The sequence below is a fragment of the Acomys russatus genome, chromosome 8 (assembly GCF_903995435.1).
Source record: "Acomys russatus chromosome 8, mAcoRus1.1, whole genome shotgun sequence".
Lineage (NCBI taxonomy): Eukaryota > Metazoa > Chordata > Mammalia > Rodentia > Muridae > Acomys > Acomys russatus.
Genome location: NC_067144.1, coordinates 7,885,069 through 7,903,930, shown reverse-complemented (window position 1 = coordinate 7,903,930; position 18,862 = coordinate 7,885,069). Strand labels below are relative to the sequence as shown.

The window sequence follows — 18,862 nt, the reverse complement described above, 5'->3', positions numbered from 1 at the left end:
CACCCGCAGCTGCCGACCAATGGGGAGAGGCAACGTCATAGGTCCGCGCCGCCCGGAAGCTCCTGCGAAAAGCAGAAATTTACCGGTGGCGAAGAGCGCGCTGCGAGAAAACACGAATGTCCACCAATCGGGCAGCTACTTCCCGATTCTGACCAATTGCCTGCGAGGGATCTTAACTTGGCTGCCAATCTGGAAACCCTACGTCGGGTGTGCACGTGACATGCGCGCGATCACCGGGACGCTACCCCGGAGAGGTGATACACTCTGTACACGGGGCATCTTGCCTAGGGACACGATCTCGCAGAACAGACTTATTACAAATGGTTTGATTATAAATGGTTCCTTGTAGGAAGCCGCCGTGGAGACCGACTTAAGTTCAGAATCGGCTTCCAGCACTTCGTAGCGGTGAGAGAGCCCCATCCCCCGTCCCGCTTCCGAATCTGTTAGTTTGAGAAAACTAAGGCAAAGCGTTCACTGGCAATGTTGGAAATCAACTGAAGCATTTTCTGTAAGTTGCACGTTGTAAGTATGCAATCAATAAAAGCCATTATTACTTGTAGGAGTAGAGCTTGTTCAATTGGTTATTCTTTTCTCCAGTTTACTACAGAAAACTAGCTGTTTAGGAAAGCCTCTCTGTTTAGCCTGTCCGGATCTTTATCAACGAACCGTATCTTGAATATGCCCACTATATCTCCACTTCTTCATCTCTCGCCCAAAATAATAGTTATCTCGTCCTTGCAAAGGCCTCCTAACCGATCTTCCTGCCTCCAAACTTTATATCTCGATACAATACTTTAAAATACTTCTGCGCTCCCTCCCATGACTGTGTGCATGCAGGAGCGCACTAGGGACCCGGGGATCACAGAGGAGGCTGGGGGACCTGGGAGCCCAAGGTTCTGTCTTTCTCCAGAGTGCTGACATTTCAGGCCTTTGTTCCTGCAGCTGCTATGGGTGGAATTCAAAGCCTCCTGCTTGTACAGCAAGTAAGTGGCAAGCTTTATGACCGAATTATTTCCCCAGTGCTCTTGTGACTTAAAAAAAAAAAGGCAAGTCATGTCACTCTCCTGCTTAAAAGCCTCTAATGGCTCTAATGGCTTTTCATTGCACTCAGAGTAGAATGGCAACTCTCTGCTAACTTACAAAGCTGTTTAATGATCTGTATCGTCACCCATTAACTATCTTAGTGTGTTCTAGAAGAATCGGCTTCCTCCTTTTAAAAACTTTTCGTGGTGTACATTCATTGTATATGGTACTTTCTTGTATAAGCAAATTATACAATATAATAATATTTCCTCCCTTTTACCATGTACCCTCTTACCTTTCTTTTCTCTCTGTCCTGTTATTCCTTTTGTTTCGCTAGGCAGTTTTGCTTCTGCTTTCATGCAATATATACATAAGTGATTTTAAGTACCTATATAAAACCTAGGAACCACAAATGAGAGAAAACATATATTTGTTTCTTGGAGACTGGCTTAACTCCCGTAGGGTTATCATCTCCAGTTGTATCTGTTTTTCTGTAGATAACATAACTACATTCCTAATGGCTGAAAAAAAAAAAAAACCAACACATTGTGTATGTAAATCACATTCTTTAATCCGTTGTGGAACTCCTAGGTTAGTTCTGTGACTTGGCTACTGTGAGCAGGGCTGGCATGAAGGTGTTTTGCCAAAACCCTCTCAGCATTAAAAAGACTCGCTTTGTGTGCTGTTCTGTGATCCGTTTCAGATGTTGAGAAGGTGGTGTTTGCATGCTTTGTAGATGTCTGGTAGGTCAGTTTGGCCTAGGATGCTCTTTAATGCCGGTGGTTAGTTATTGTCAGGGTCGTCTGTGTATTGTTGAGGGTGGGCTATTGAACTCCCCCATTCTGGGGCTAATCTGTGTCTGTGTCTAGTCCTGGTAGTATCTGTTTTATATAATTGGGATCACCTGGGCTTGGGGAATATATGCTTTGGAATAGTAATATCTTGATTGGTTGTTCCCTTTGTCATTGTGAGGCGACCTTATCTTTTCTGCAAAGATTCGGTTTGAGCAACGTCCATTTGCTTCCTAGGCTCATTTCCTTGGAATACCCTTTTCCATTCTTTCACCCCAACGTGGTGAGTAATGTTCTTGATGGTGAGATGCATTTTTTTGAGGGAACAAAAAAGCTCGATCTCCTACCCCTCCCCCCCCCCCCCTTTTAAATCCAATCTGCTAGCCTGTGTCTTTTGATTGGGGAATCAAGATCATTAAGATTCAAGTCTCAATATATTGTATGTATTGATTTCCCATCGTTTTGTTTAATATGTAATATTAGGTGGTATCCTGTGCTTGCTTGTTTAGTTTTAGTTCCTTGGTGGTTTTTCTTTCTGTTGGCCTTGTGGGTATGTTTACTTCTGTCTCCGTTGTGAAGGATTCCTTCTGTAGAACTAGCCTAGCGGCCATGAATTCCATTAGTCTGGTTTTTTTTTTTTTTTTTTTTATCATGAAAAGGCCTCCTTTCTTCTTCAGTTATGACAGGTAGCTTGGATATGATAGTCTGGGCTGGCAGTTGTTATCTTTCAAAGCTTAAAATGTATGGTTCCAAGCCTTGGCCCATGCGTTTGGAGTACTAGCTACAATACCCAAACTTCCCTGAGAGCAAAGATATTGTCTGTAAAAATAATCATTATCAAAGTGTAGGCTCACTATGAAAATACAGTAATAGAAAAACAAAAAGCAAGCCATCCCTTGAGCTCCAGTCATTCTGGATGCAAAGGGATACCTAAGTACTTAGGGTAGTACTTAGTACTAAGTACCCTTAAGTGCTAAGATACTAGTAAGAGCTAAGATAGTTCACTATGGCATATTTACTGTGAATATGAATGGAAAGAAAAGCAGCAGAGTAAGACTAGTGTTGTATGAACTTTACCTGTGGGCTTTTCACCCCGCCAGAGAAACAGTTCTACGTAAGCCTGGGTCCTAATTAGAATCACTTTTAGCAGCATGAGCAGTTTCGCCCCTGCAGCACTGAAGAAGCTTCTCCTACCAGCTGTTAACTGCATGCAGATGCTCGGGGAGGCACACAGCCCGGTGAGCCCCTCCACCAGCAACTGTTAACTGCCTGTACATCCTCAGAGGGGCAGCCTGCAGAACAGAACACTAGTGGGCTGGTGTCTTACAGAAAAGCACAGGGCGTGCAGATCGCCTGCAGTTAATCACAGCTGTTTAGAGTTCAAGAGCTCCACAGCTGTGTCATGCTTGGAAGATGGCAACCACGCCGGAACGGCCTTTTCCTCCCTTCTGAGTCTTCTCCATCTTCTGTGTTCTTGGAGCCTTGGGTGGGTATGTAAGTGATACAGATGATACAGGTATAGATGACGTAGATATTGGTGATATACATGGCCCATTCAGGGCTGAGCGTTCAGGAGTCACACTTTTCTACTTTGGCCATTTCTGTTTCTTCAGAACTGTTGCCCACTGCAGAAAGAAGCTTCCGTGGTTCAGAGATGACAGCAACAGTAATCTGGGCATAAACATAAGCATGTAAAAGACAAGTGGACCAGTGCATCCTGTTCACTTAGCAAACTCACAGGAGTAGCTTCCCGCCTAGGGCTATGGTCTACCCAGCCACTGGCTTTTGACCAGGTTTAAGTACTGGATTTACAGTCGCAGCCATGAATTTCTTCCATTTCTTTCTGTGGCGCAGGCCTTAAGTCTAATAGAAAAGAAGTCGGTCTTCTTTACTGCAGCCATGTGACTGCTGTACCAGAAGGCATGTGGATGGGTAAGGCTGTTAATGACAGCATTCAGCACTCTGAGAAGTAGCCCACAGGGAGAAAGCTTCCAGCTTAATCCCAGCTTGATCTCTCCATGACCTGCAACCGGAGTATGTGATGTCTTCAGTGGTAGGGGCTTTCCGTCTAGTTCTTCAGGCACTCAGTTGCTTGTATTGTTTGGGGGTGGGGGCCCAGGGGCTTCCCCCCCCCCCCTTTTTTTTCCAAGACAGGGATCTCTGTGTAGCCTTGGCTGTCCTGGACACACTCTGTAGACCAGGCTGGCCTCGAACTCACAGTGATCCACCTGCCTCTGCCTCCTTGAGTGCTGAGATTACAGGCGTGCGCCACCACGCCTGGCCAACAGCTCTTAAGGAGGTGGTCAACCCTGGGCATAGTGATGAAAGATCAGACCAAAATGTTACTAAAGTCCAGGAGAGAAAATAACAACCCCTTTACTGCCATTTCTGTTACCTGGGACTTGTTTCCAAGGCCTAACTGCCCCCCCCAGCTCTGCTGCCTGCTGGGTGGAGCGTCCCACTCTGTATGCAGCCCTTCATGCTCAATGCGCTATGATGACGACATCTCAGACATCTTGGGGACTCCATCACAACCCAGGCTTTATCTTCACAGCTTCGTACAGTGGCTTCTCAGGGACTCTCAACCTGATACACACACACACACACACACACACACACACACACACACACACACACACACACTACTAGGGCTCAGAAAGTTCAAAGGAAAACAAATCCATGACCTCTGCAGTCTTGTATCTTTCGGGTTTCCAAAGCCAGTATGGCGTGGATGATACTACCTACTTCTTCTGTCAGCTGGCGATGGAGCCTCAGCCCCCGGGACTACTGTTGGAACAGCTTCAGTGTGTAGCCGCTGGTGAAAACTTACCCAGGTATTTGCTAGGTATGAAGTGGAGACCAGAGGAGTTCTCCTCTCCCAGGTCGGGACCTAAGTTGAGGCGTTGCTCTCAGGACTCCTTCCTCTCCTTTTGTTGCTGTGCAGGGCAAGATGCTTCTCTCTAATGGTGTTAACTGTATTTTTCAGACTGTAAGACACACCTGATCATAAGACACACCCAGTTTTTAGAGCAGTAAACAAGAAAAACAGTAAGAACAGCAATCGGACCATAAGGCGCACCCTAATTTCCCCCCACCACTTTTGGGGGCGGCAAAAGTGCATCTAATGTTCTGAAAAATACGGTAATCCCTTTAGCAATTACTGCCTCTTTTCCGGGACATGCCTTGGAGGCAGATTTAAGCTTCTCACTGCTTTTTCTTCCTCTCCAAACTGCACATGTATTTCTTTCGACCCCACTTCTTTTTTTATTGTAGGCCTACATCAGAGTAACCAGTAAAAACCATGCAACAGGCTCGGTGTTAGGCTGCCTTGAAATTTTAGTCAGTTACTTTTAGACTCAGGCTTACTCAGATTCTTAGGAAAGGGGCAGGATGCAGCCAGATTCCGTGCCAAAACATTGCACTAATGCCCCAGTCCAAGTCCTAGCAGAGTCCTTGTTCCCCTCCTGAGGATCATCCAGGCTCCACTGTCTCGATCTTTCAGCATTGCTGTCTTTTGGCCTCCACAAGAATGACTCATGACATTTTGCTTCCAGCATTCAATGCTTTTCCAGCCTAGAGTTCTGAAACCTTGACATTCTACAGAACATGTGGTCAGGTTTACCACAGCAATGACTCCACTTTTGGCATCATTTCCTGTATTAGTTTTTTTTCTGTTATTGTGATTTAAAAAAAAAAAAAAGTTAGAGCAGAAAGATCTTATTTTAGCTCATAGTTCCAAAGGGATGGTTGTCCGGAGGGGAAGGCATGATAATAGTAAGAACAGAAAGGTGCCTGACCACAGTGCACCTACACTCAGGAAGCAGAGAGTGAGACAGACAGACACAGACACAGAGGCACACAGACACACACACACCCACACCCCACAATTTAAAAACTCATTCTCAAGTCATACAGTTCAGTGACAGAATATTCCCTGATTATCATAGTTTATTGGACATTAGTAAGGCCTCTGTCTGTAAGCGGTACAATGAAGTTTTCTTTCTGTATTAAAGGCTAGGCCTGATGGTTAGGTATCTTAGTCACTCCTGCCTCATCCTCATTATTCACTTATCATGGGTTTCCAGCTTTGGGATCCCAAGGGCGCAATGTGGGGACTAAGAGTGAAGTTGTTACCAGGGAGCCGAGTGTTGCTGTGATGACCTGACCATGCTTCTTTTTGGTGGAGTGGGCATTTTTGGACTTCAGATTAGGGAAGCAGTTGAATGTGCTGGTGTCTGGGCGTAATGGGCCATTCTAGTAGGAGCTTAGAAGACAGCACTGAGGGAGATTTGAACTCTTGGGGGGGGGGGGAGTCCAGCTCAAGGAGTTTCAGAGGGAAAGACTATCAGCAAGTGGCCTAGATACCATTCTCATTATATTTTGGCAAAGGATGTGTCTAAAAAAGTCTGCCTGAGGCTAAATTGAAGAGTTTTTTGATGAATGCGTTGGCAGAGGAGATTTTAAGACAGTCAAGTATTGACTCTTGTGTGGTTGTTAGTGGTTACTCTGACGCAGATCTATAACGAAAAAAGAGTAAGCTGAGCAGGGGAAAATACAAAATGAACAGTTTGAGGAGAAAAGGAGCGCCAGGCAGTGTAATGGAGCTAAGTCTAAGCTAAAGGAGATAAAAGCCTGATGCTAAATGGAATAAAGGGAGTGGTGACCTCGGGGCAAGGCCTCTGCCAGATAAGCCTCCAGCTGTGGAAAGGAATGAAAGGAAAGCTTAAGCAGTGAAGTAAACCATCTACAACAGAAAGCTGATGCAGATGTAATTGAAAGAGGGACCACGTCCCAGCCCTAGCAAGCAGCAGAACTTGGCAGCTTGGCCCTATGGGTCTGGCTTTGGAGCCAAGGATACAGGAAAGCAGTTTTCTCCCTCCATGACTGAGGAAAGGAATGTCAGGAGTGTCCCTGCATGGAGGCCCAGAGAGGCCATTACCCGAAGCTGTGAAGGCGAAGCCTGGATTGCCTTGGAGACCCCAAGATTTTTGAGATAGCAAAGTGGTGGGACACCTACTGACTGCTGTAGTCAACAAAGCTGGAAGGAGTTGGAGACTGGGAGAGCACTTTGACATCAGATATGGAGATGCGGAGTTTTTCCTGATGGTTTTCTGTCTCGCTTTGGTCCAGTATTTCCTTACCATGCTTTCTTTCCTCCTTTTTGGAGTGATACCGTACATTCGGTGCCATTGTTGTTTGGAAGCATGTGATCTGCTTTTTTATTTTTAATTTTACAGTGAAAAGGTTGCCATGAGTCTCAGGAGAGCTTTTAAACTTTGGGCTTTTAAATATGGTTGAGACTGTGATAGACTATGGGGATTTTAGAAGTTGGGCTAAATGCATTTTTGCATTATGATATGGCTACAAGCCTGTAGAGGCCAGGGAGTGGAATGTGGTGGTCTGAGTAAGAATGGTCCTTACAGGCTCAAGTGGGATGGAGTAGGAGGGAATGTCAGAGTAAGTGTGGCTTTGTTAAAGGAGGTGTGTCACTGGGTAGGTATGGTCTTTGAGGTTTCAAAATTGGTGCTTTCTCTTCCTTGTGGATCTGGAGCTCTTAGCTACGTCACCAGCACCGTATCTGCCTGTGTGGCACCATCGCCCATGATGATAGTGGGCTAAACCTGCAACTGTAAGCAAGCTCCAACTAAACGCTTTCCTTTATAGGAGTAGCCATGCTCATGCTGTCTCGTCACAGCAATACAATATGGTGAAAGTTATTTACTACAGATAGAACTTGTACTCTATCCCTTGCTCCTGACAGCACAAGAAATATCAAGTCAGTGCTTCATCTCCTTGTCTCTCACTACCCCCTCTCCTGCCAGTGCAGAGGTGAATGTGGGTATCATCTTTATGTTTCTTTCTTATAATTCTTCCTTTTTGACTTCAGTTTTTCTGGGAAGACAGCTCCACCTTAGTTGCGTACCTTACTGTCTAGCTAAGGCCCAGGCTCCAGATTGCTTGAAGACTTGTCCCCTACATGCTACTTGGGGGGAAGGTAGCATATTCTCTAATCCGCACTCAGTGGACCCATTTGTCAAGGAGGCAGGCCACTCCATAGCTTTTTGAGGAAGATGGCCACCTTGAGATCTACAGCCACCCCTCCTTCAGACACAGCAGATCCCGTGGTGTGTCTTTACCCATGGCGTGTGGACAGTAGAAGACATGCCATCCTGTCCCATATTTGGAAGGGTTGTCCCAGTCCCTGCTTCAGTGCTGTGCAAGTGCTCCTTACAAAGTCCTCTTTGGTTCCACCATGTCCCACGTTTGGGCAACAAGCATTGTGTGAGCTTTTTCTGGGAGTGTGACTAGATGTCTGTTGATGCCACATAGGTCACCATCACCACCACCACCAAAAAAAAAAAAAAAAAAAAAAAAAAAAAAAAAAAAGAAAAATCACATACAAGAAGTCTCGCACGATAACCAGTGAATTTATTGGGGTTGCTTACAGGAACATGAGTGAGAGGTTTCAACAGGAGCACGGACAACTTAAAAGTGACTGCACCTTGAGGAAAATCTCTTCCTCTCAGCATTGTGCACTGCCTATATATTATATATCTCCAGAGCAGGCTTGACTTCTTGAGTCATTCTTTCCACCCTAGCAACTATTAACTGCCTGAGTATCCTGAGGCCTCAGGAGCCTTGCACTCTCCATAAGAAGGACACCAACCTTGTGCAGGTCTTTTGCAGATGGTCACAGCTGCTGGGAGTTTAGGGCCAACAGCCACAGCATGCTTAGAGGATAACAGTCCCCTACCACAATTAGTCCATAAGGACGGCTAAGAATTAGGATTAGTGTTGGGATGATTAAAACTAGAGGTGGGAAGAGTAAATAAGAGTGAGCAGTGAGTGCCGGAGGGGAGATGGTGCTGTTCAGGCTAAAGATGGAATGAAAAGAGAGAAGGAATGCAGTCATACAACCTGAAACAGCTGGGACTCTCGGGAGACTCAGAGATCCCACCAAACAGGCCAGCCTGTGTTCTTTGAGAAAGCCTTTCAAAATGAAAGTGGGAAAGGAAGTAAATGGGGGGCGGGGATAAAAACAAAACAACACAGGCCTGTAAACTGATCCTGTGTATTAAATAAAGAGATAATTGTAAAGGGAAGAGAGCGGGGTGACTGTGGTCTCTTGATCCATCACCAGTACCAGCCTGGGTCCTATTTCCCTTCCTAGGCTCTTAGGTGCCAGGCACACCCGTAGACAGTCATTTGCAAGGTCGAGCCACAGATCCTGATCCTGGCACTTGGCTGTCCTTCCCAGGAGGGGTCCCAAGTGCTGGGCAGCCCTTCAGGGTTGTGAATACTCTTCTTGCCACAGTGCTGGGCCTGTCCTCAGGAGCCAAGCAGCAGATACTGTCAGGTCCTCCTCCACTGGGGCACTCCACTGGAAACCAGGCCAACCCTGGCTCCGAATATGTTTGCTCCTTGCTGAATAGGCTTTTTGCAAATCTGCTGTTTGGGTTCAGCATGTAGTCTTAGGGTATTTGTTTGGGGACAGGGATCTTAAATGGTTCCTGCTCCTCTCTTGTTGAATACCCAGAAGAGAGGGGGTTTCTGGTGTCTTAGTCTGCTTTCTGTTGCTGTGGTAAACACTATGACTTAACTTGGAGAGGGAAGGGCTTATTTGACCTAATAGTAACAGTCCAATTTTTTTTTTGTGTGTGTGTGTGGGGGGGAACAAGGATGACTCAAGGCAGGGACCAAATCAGAGACCATGGAGGAGTGCTGCTTACAGGCTTGCTCCCAAACGCTTGCCTGGCCTGCTTTCTTATGCCATCCAAGTCCACCTGCTCAGGGTGGCACCACCAGTGGGCTAGACTCCCACTATTAATCGAGGAAATGCCCCCATTGGACATGGCCCCAAGCAATTCTGATGGAGGAAGGCCTTAATTCAGATTCCCTCTTTCCTAGATGACTTCAGTTTTTGTCAAGATGGCAAAAAATTAACCACGCGTGGTCTCCCCTCCCCTCAAATGTTTTCTTCTAAGAGTACTTTGCGGGAAGCTCTCTTTAAGCTCTCGCCCCTCCCTCTCACTGGGAGGAGGGAACTTACCTTAAAGAACTATTACTTCTTATGTTCTATCACCCAAAGAAGCTGTGAATAGTTATTTCCTAGTTAGGAAAGCAAGAATATTGAAAGTCAGTAAGAGGAAATTTTCTTCCTTGCCCGTCTTCTTGGTGGAATCTAAAGACCCTCCTGAAGGCTGGGGCTTACTTAGCCAGGGACTTAGAATTAAGGAGCTAATGCCAAGGCTCTCCTGTCATATCCATGGCATCTGACTTTAGCGTCAACCTTAGGACTGGGTTGAGTTTGCCTTTCCACCCTCGGTTTTGTTTACTAGAGAAACTTTACAGGTACCCACCCCAAAGTAGCTATAATCGGCTGTTATCCTTGTAATTACCCGTCAGTACCAGCCGCGTGGGAGGACCACAATTATACTGAGCCATAGAAAACATCCTACTCCCAAAGGTGAAGGGCACAACACAAGAAAATTCCCAGCCCCCTGGAACCAGCTTGTCCTGGGCCGCTCTAGCCGCGGTCCGCCAGGCCTCTGTGGTGGAAGACCCGGCGCTTGCGCACTGGGCGGCGGCGCGGGGTACGGGATGCTCCGCCTGCAGCTGAAGAGATGGGTGGTGGTGAGTGCTGCGCTGCTGCTCACTGTGTTGCGGCCTCTGGGGGAGGGAGGGTTGGCTGCCCCGGAGCCCCGCCAACTCGGTCTGCGCCCTTGGCTATTTCCCCTCCACGGGGGACAGCGGCGGGGCGGCCGACCTCCGGGAAGCGCTTGGCTTACCCGCCCAAGCCAGCGCTGCCCAGGTAGCAGCCTCGGGGTGGTGCCTCACCTGCCCTTGTTGAGCTCAGTCAAAATACAGGGGTCGGCAGCATCCAGCACCTAGTGCCTCCAGGACACCTTGTCCGTTTTGGAGAAAACCGAGGGCTTCCTGACGGTGCTGGTCCAATTCCTGGATTGGACCGGACCGCCGTAGATGTTTAGTAGGGGTTTACTTCCCCACACCCCTCGTTTAAGTTGCTCATTCTTCGTCCTTTCGTCTGGTACTTAAAGGATCTCGTGTCTAAGGGTTGTCATCCTCTTACAGACCCATTCATTTAAAACTATTGTCCCTGTACGACTTCCCAAAGTACTTTTGTAGCTATGAAGTTCTCAAAGCAGTCCAGAACCCTAAATCAGAGTGTGCCAGTTAAATATATGAACTTAGACAAGTCCCCTAACTTCTCAAAGCTTCCTGTGTGAAGTGAGGGAAATACAGGAGATTGTGTGAGTAGAAGGGATGAAAGAACGAACGCTTAGGATCCTGTTGCCCACATAAGCACCCCACAGGGCGTATAAGTGCTCTGTCGATTATTTCTTTTAAAAAAATACATACTTACTTATTTTCATGTGTACGGATGTTTTGGCTGTCTGTGTGGTTATGCACGTGGATGCTGGCAATTGAACCCAGGTCCTTTGGAAGAGCAGTCGTGCTCTTAACCACTGAGCCATTTCTGCTGCCCAATTATTTCTTTTCAAAATGCAATAATAGAACATTTCTCACTGGCTATATAGAAAGTTCTTTTCAAGTGATGTTAACGCTAAGAAGTGCTTCGTGAGATGGGTTTTGAGTTAGACAATGAATGATTCAGTGTGATAGTTGTTTTGGGAATGGGGACTCCGTCAGGAGTTCCAGAAATGTCATTTTTTATTTTTTAAATTGCACGTCTAAAAATCTCTGGGAAGCAATTCATAGTGCATGATATACAGAAAGATGATAATCAGAGCGTTATAGTAATAGCTGAAACATTCAGACTTTTAAATATCGGATTTTTAAAGATAAAGGAGAGTAAGAAGTAAATAGATCCCTCTGTCCATCCTTATGAACAGTCATCAGTATTTTACCCAGCTTGTTTTTATGAAAAATTGAGTAGTATTAAGTATTGGGAAAGTAAACTGGAGTACGTTCAGAATGCCTGTGGATACCTTGAAAATAATATAGAGTTGTATATATGTACCACAGCCAAGGACATTCAAAATCAAAGTAGCATCCAGTCTAGAAAAAAGACAAAACAAACAAACAAACAAACAAACAAACAAAAACCACGAAGTAACTAATTTTCCTTTAGTGGCGGGAATATGAGTGGGGCCCCACTTGTGCTATGTTATTGTATATAACAAATCTGGAAGTTCTGTGCCAGGACTGAGCACAGGCATGTCAGCCCCTGTCAGCCTGTGCACTGCCACAGAGAACCCTTTCACTGATGCTTTCCCTCTCCTTAGCCCTGTTCACACCCATCTCTGTCTGCCTCCTGATAGGACCCCTTGGTCTTGAGCCTCAGGCTCAAATTACAAGTTCAAATCTTCAGGAACAGCTTTTCATTTTACTTTTGTTTACTTGGTTGGGGGTGGGGTGGGGAGCTGTGGGCAGTAGAAGATAGCCTACAGAAATGGCTTCCCTTCTTCAGCATGTGAGGCTGGAGGGTTGGACTCAGGTCATCAGGCTTGGTGGCAAGATCTTTATCCCTGAGCCATCTTGATTACCCTGTTTAGCCAAATCATTATTGACCATCTGTCTTCCATGTGTAATTGATACTACTGTGTAAACTTAGTCCACTTATTTCTACCAATGTTTCATAGCAGGACACAGCATAGTATCCATAGTGACAGTGTGACATCCCCTACCACTGCCACCACCTCTCCTTTTCTTCATTCTCTAGGCAGGAATATAACCTTGACCTTATGCATTTATATATTTTTAAACAACCATTTCAAACAATTTAAATAAGATAATTTCCTCATAAGTTTTTGTTTGCTTTTTCTTTCTCCAATAGATTACAATGGACTTTGACCAGAAGTCTCTATTTCGCTTTTGGTGGGGGCCATAGCTGCTGTTAAACAGAGGATACAGCACATTTAAAGGTAACTGAGGGAGGATCGCTTCTTAAGAAAATGGGTAAATGGGATTTGTTTCATGTGTGTAAAGAAACGTGTTCCTTCGTAGGTATGCGAAGAAGCCTCTTTGTCCTGATGTCTTCAGAGAGACTATGGATCAGTCCGGAGTTCTCCTCTGGGTAAAGGCGGAACCTTTTATAGTGGGTGCCTTGCAAGTCCCGCCTCCATCCAAGTTCAGTCTTCACTACATCAGGAAGATAGCCACCTATGTGCGAACTCGGGCCACAGAAGGTGCCTACCCACGTCTCTACTGGTCCACGTGGAGGCGCATTGCCTGTGGGAAGCTGCAGTTGGCTAAGGATCTCGCATGGCTTTACTTTGAAATATTTGATAATCTTTCGGTGAGGACACCGGAGGAGCGCCTGGAATGGTCTGAAATTTTGTCCAACTGCACAACTGAAGATGAAATTGAAAAGCAAAGAAATAAGGTATGGATTGAGGTATATGTAGTTACTTTGAGAAATAATCCATTCTTTTGTTGTTGTTTGTTTTTGTTCTGGTCTGTTTTTTCAAGACAAGGCTTCTCTGTGTAGCCTTGGCTGTTCTGGACTCACTTTGTGGACCAGGCTGGCCTCGAACTCACAGTGATCTCCCGAGTGCTGGAATTAAAATAATCCATCCTTAATTTTTGTACTAACAGTATAGTTTGAGGTTTTAGGTTGTTGGCCATTGTGATTCTAAAGTACCATTTGAATTTTAGCATTCCTAATTTGGAAGTGTTTTGATATGTGTGTTTGATTAATTAGTCCATACTTACTAGTCCATATTTCCCCACTCCTGAATTGGAAACTCTTCCACTGACTGTAAAAATACTTTGGGGCAAGCGAATGTTATGAACGCGTGACATGTTGCACGTAGCGGCACCCCAGTCTCTTTAGCGGCTCCCCAGTCTCTTTAGCAGTCTGCTGCCTTCACCTTACTGAGCTACCTTAGTTTAATGCTCCTTGTGAGAGATTAAGAGAGTACAGACTTAGTCTGAGCAAGGTCTCATGGCACAGGCTGTAATCCCAGCCACTAAACAGGCAGGAGACCCACAGGTTCAGGGCAGCCTGGGCTACAGAGTGAGTTTAAGTCTATCCAGGGCAACTTAGTTTTAAAATAATAAATAAATAAAATGCATATATAATTATCTGCAAAAGATCCTAGTGACTCCACCAGACAATCTCAGAAAAGTACAATAATAGGGTATAAGAACAACAAACAAAAAATCAGTAGTTTTGCTATAGAAAGAAAGACAGAGAGACAGACAGAGAGACAGAGAGACAGGAAAACACTCAAACAACCTGGGAATAAATATAACAAAGGAAACGAAAGACCTCTACAGTGAACACGTTAAGTACTGAAGGAGGAGATTGAAGAAGACATAGAAAAATAGAAATGACACCAGTGCTCACAGATTAACAGAAATAATATTATAAAAAATGGCAGTGTTACTAAAAGTGATCTACAGGTTCTATACAACTCAAAATTTTAATGACATTCTTCATGGCAACTGGGATCCAAGAGGGAGTGAGGGAGGTGGGGTCACAAACCCAGGAAATAAACTCCCCCACATCAAGGCATAGATCTATTATATTACGCAGCAACAAGCATTTTTATATAGCGTTCAGACCAATAGGGATCAGCACGAATTCTCGGGTAGCCAACTGTCCCACTGTCACTATGGGTAGGTGCCAGGCTTCCAGCACCTGAGACTTCTGTGAAGATGGGGGAGGCAGCCACCTCTCTGTTCCGGGCTCCATCTGAAGTTTGCCAGGATCCTCTATCTTGTGTTACATGGTGTGCCGGCAGACGTGGGCACATGCACTATAGAGCGATATGGGAGCCTCCCTTACAGTCCACTGTGCCCCAGCCCTAGCCCCTACAATTCTTTACAATACAAGGAAACCAATCTTAGAATTCATACAGAAGCACAGAAGACCCTGGCAAAGCAGTAATGGAGAAAGAGCAAGGCTGGAGATATCACAATACTCGATCTCAAGGAGCCATAGTAACAAAAACAGACACGTAGCCTAACAGATAGAATAGAGGACCCAGAGGAAGAACAAGCACAGCTCTAGCTGCTAATCTTCAACAGGTGTCAGAAACACATCGGAGAGATGGTGTTGTCTTCAGTGAGTGGTGCTGGGAAAGCTGGGCGTCCATATGGAGCAAAAAAAAAAAAAAAAAAAGCCAATGAAAAGTACACCAAAGACCTGAAACTCTAAAACTGTTAAGGAGACCAGCATAAGGGTCAGGCCTAGCCAAGGACTTGCTGAAAGGACTCGGAGAGCACAGGGCATCAAGAGTAGATGATACGGACTGTGTGCACTTAAAACTGCACAGTGAAGGAAATACTTGGAAGAGTGAAAAGACATCACAGACTGAGAGAAAATGCAAGCTATACATCTGATGGGATTGATCTCTAAAGAACTATGCAAATTAAACAAAATGAAACAACTCAACCAATAAATGGGCAGATGAATTGTGTAACAAGTCTCCAAACAAACAAACAAACAAACAAACAAAAAACCCAAGTGTCAACCAGGCATGAAGGCACACACCTTTAATCCAGCACTCAGGAGGCAAAGGCAAGTGCATCTCTGTGACTTTGAGGCTAACCTAGTCTGCAAAGCAGGTTCCAGGACAGCCAGGGCTGCACAGAGACAAAACAAATAAACAAAACAAATAAAAGTGGCAATAAATGTATGAGAAAAATGTTAAGTGTCTTTAGTCATTAGGGAAATAGGAATTCAAGCTGCTTTGAGAATCCAGTTTACTACAATCAGAATGATTGTTCTAGAAAACACATTGCAAAGACTACTGCTGAAGATGTGGGAGAAGAGGATCCCTCACACTGCTGATGGGGATGTAAACAGGTGCAGCCACTATGGGAATTTGCTTGAATGTGTGTACCTAAGCGTAGCATAAGTGAGCATACCAAGGACATACGTGACAACCATGTTTATTGTTACAGTGCACAGTGGCCAAAATATAGAATGAGTCTAGTTGTCCACCAACAGAGGGATGAAGAAAGAAAATGTATATGTGCCTAGTAGAACTTTATTAAGCTGTAAAAGAGAGTGAAATTAGATTACTATTACTAGCATATGTGGTTTATGTGCATGATAGTGCCATAACAAAGCCCATTGCTTCATATAGGGAGTATGTGCTATTAAAATGTTTTTAAAATCACACTCCAAAATCTAATCTAACTACAGTGTTTAGAGATAGGTGCTTTTAGAAAGTGATTAAGATTAGGTAAGGTCATTAGGGTAGACTTAATAGTGGTGGATTGTGTGTGTGTGTGTGTGTGTGTGTGTGTGTGTGTGTGTGTGTGTGAGAGAGAGAGAGAGAGAGAGAGAGACAGACAGACAGACAGACAGACAGAGACAGACAGAGACAGAGAAAGACAGAGAGAGACAGAGACAGAGAGACAGACAGGCAGGCAGGCAGACAGACAGACAACACATATACTCCCACTCTTGCTTCCACTCTTGCCTCTGATGTCCCCAGGCCGCTTGTGACTCTGCCAGCAGAAGGCTACTACCAGACGGATACCCCTTTACCTTGCCCTCCAGAACTGTGAGCCAAAACAACTTTTTTTTTTTTTTCTAAAATAGCCTTCCATGCATATTTCATTATACTAACAAAAGTAGACTGAGACAGCATGCAAAGGAAGTCATGATTAACTTTCTGTGTCTGGCTTACTAAGCATGTGCTTTGTTCCTGTCTGTGGGTAGCACTGTGTAGGTCTCTGGAAAGATGGGAATCAAACAGTTACAGACAACAGTACAGTTGCCCCAGCCCTGCAAAATAGGACCTGAGTCCTTGGCTTCACTTTCATTGGCCAGTCTTAAGAGTGACAAATATGAATTCATCTATGTCCGATGACTGTAACGCATAGCATATTAACTTCAGCAGAGCCTGGAAATGAATGCCACCTGGATGTGTGCCCTAGGAGAAGAGGAGGACTTAACATCTACCTTGTGTTTGTAACACTGACCTAATAGCTAAAGATTTTGGAAACCTAAAAGCAGTTTGTCCCACAACTAAGCGGGGAGGACAGGGCCATTAGTCACATGTATCTTCCAGTAGCTGTTATACGCTAGGGGCAGTAGCAGTGCCTGGACGCGGAGATGTGTAGAATGTTAAGACACTTCCAAGCTTCTTGACTGTTTGTTTTGTACCACAGTTCTTGCTAGTTACTGTGGATATAAAGTAGAAAAAGCAAGACTCCTTACAGGGAGACTGCCTGAAGTAGTAATGACACTATAACACCTATTAAAATAGAGATAAAATTAAGAGATTCATCCTGTGAAAGCGAATCCCTCAAAATAAATGTTAGTTACCCAGTTGTTACTGGTGATCAGGGCCCAGCTTGTGTGTTTCCAGTTTCTTGGTATTTTACCCAAGAATTGAAAACAAGAGGATGCACAGATTTATGAAAGAAGCAAGGTGATTTTATTTGGCACAAAGTGACAGTACAGATTAAAGAGAGATGCGCTGTCAAGACTCATAGCAGGCACGTGACTGAAGACACTCACGGGCCTTGGGCTGCGGCCTGGGTCTTTCTGTGGAATTTAGGGAAGAAAGGGCTGGTTATTAAGGGGAAGAGGGTGCTTCTTTATTTTGATTGATAGATTGGATCATATGTTCATTTTTTGTACTGTACATGTACCTCCCATGATGCATCTGATTTTAATCATCCTTGCCCAACTACGCGTAGGCATAGGATGGTAAATAGGGGATTCTCCTTAAAATGTTGCTAGGGAACACAATTTCCCCCTGTTCTGCATACATCCAAAAGCAGTTCTGCCTGGGTCTGTCCTTCTAGTCTTCACCGAGGGCATGCTTGAATGGAAACTGTAAATGTTACCAGGGGCAGGGAAACAACAAGCATTGTCCAGACGTGGGAGCAGGAGTGACCTGGTGCTGGTGGGGAGTTGAGTCCTGGGGTTGCTAGGTACACTGTTTGAAGAGGGTTGTGTGTGTGTGTGTTATGTGCCGGGAGGGAATTAAGGTGCTAAGGGCGTAATAGGGGTGTGTGTAACCCAAAACCTAGTGGAGGGCCCAAACTTGCCTGCCTCAGTGTGGCCCTTTTGTGTAACACTCTTAAAACACCAAGAAGAGGAGTTGGTAAGTGGATGCCAAGGGCCGGGGGAGGGGTGAAGGAAAAAGGGAAGGGGTCCTCTTGTTGATGGGGACGTTCTTTTTCTGGAGATATCCTAGCTGTGATACTGCTCTGGTTTAAAGGTGGAAAGCTGGGTGAAGAGTATGTGAGATTTATGTCATTTTTACATCTCTGCCAAAAGTTTAAGAAAGTAAACAGTGCTTGCCTTGAGTTGCCTCATTGAATAAGCTGAATGGGGTGGGGCATGCCTGTGGCCCCAGAACTAAGGAGGTGGAAGCAGAAGGATCAGAAGTTCAGGGTCACATGAAACCCTGTCTTACTTTTTTAAATACATGTATTCACAGTTGACATTGGTTGAGTGGATTTGGGTGATCATGGGAACCTGTGTTTTTCAGCTTCTTGGGTATGCTTGCTCTCTATTGCTGTGATAAAACACTGACCAAAACCAGCATGGACTGGAAAGGGTTTATTAAAGGTTCTAGTCCCTCCAGGGAAGCCAGGGCACGAACTCAAGCAGGAACTAGAGACAGGAACTGAAGCGAGACCAGAGAGGAGCGCGGCTTACTGGCTTGCCTCCTGTGGCATGTTCACTGTGCTTTCCTTATACAACCCAGGACCACCGTCCAGAGTTGGCATGGCTCACGGGGCTGGATGTTCCTACATCAATCACTAATCAAGATGTCCCACAGACATGGGCCCCAGGCCGCGCTGATGGAGCCCGCTCCCCAGTCAGGGTCCCTCTTCCCAGGGGACTTAAGTTTGCGTCAAGTCGACAAACACTAGCCAGTATGTTGGGTTAGAAATGCTCACGATTCAAGGTTGGCGTGGATCTAAGTGTAGCCCCGGATGCATTGCTTGCCTGGAAGTGTGACAGTCATGGTCTTGAAACCGCACCCTTCCTCAAATAAGATGGCGATGGCAGAGCAGCAGTGGTGGTTTTGTTTATTTTAAAAGCACCTCACTGTGTAGCCCGGGATGTACTCAGACTTACGGTA

At 45.3% G+C, this 18,862-nt stretch overlaps 1 protein-coding gene across 4 annotated transcripts in view; it reads left to right on the top strand.

Annotated features, from left to right (window-relative positions):
- The first annotated feature begins 51 nt into the window (after positions 1-51).
- Tbccd1 (TBCC domain containing 1) overlaps positions 52-18,862 on the top strand; it is a 38,965-nt gene continuing 20,154 nt past the window's right edge. For 2 of the 4 annotated variants that reach the window (XM_051150762.1, XM_051150766.1), the window contains exons 1-3: positions 261-508; positions 12,634-12,721; positions 12,804-13,182. In XM_051150762.1, the coding sequence (XP_051006719.1) occupies positions 12,847-13,182 (336 nt within the window). In that variant the 5' untranslated portion in view covers positions 261-508; positions 12,634-12,721; positions 12,804-12,846. The other 2 variants (XM_051150765.1, XM_051150763.1) reach the window with 2 other exon arrangements.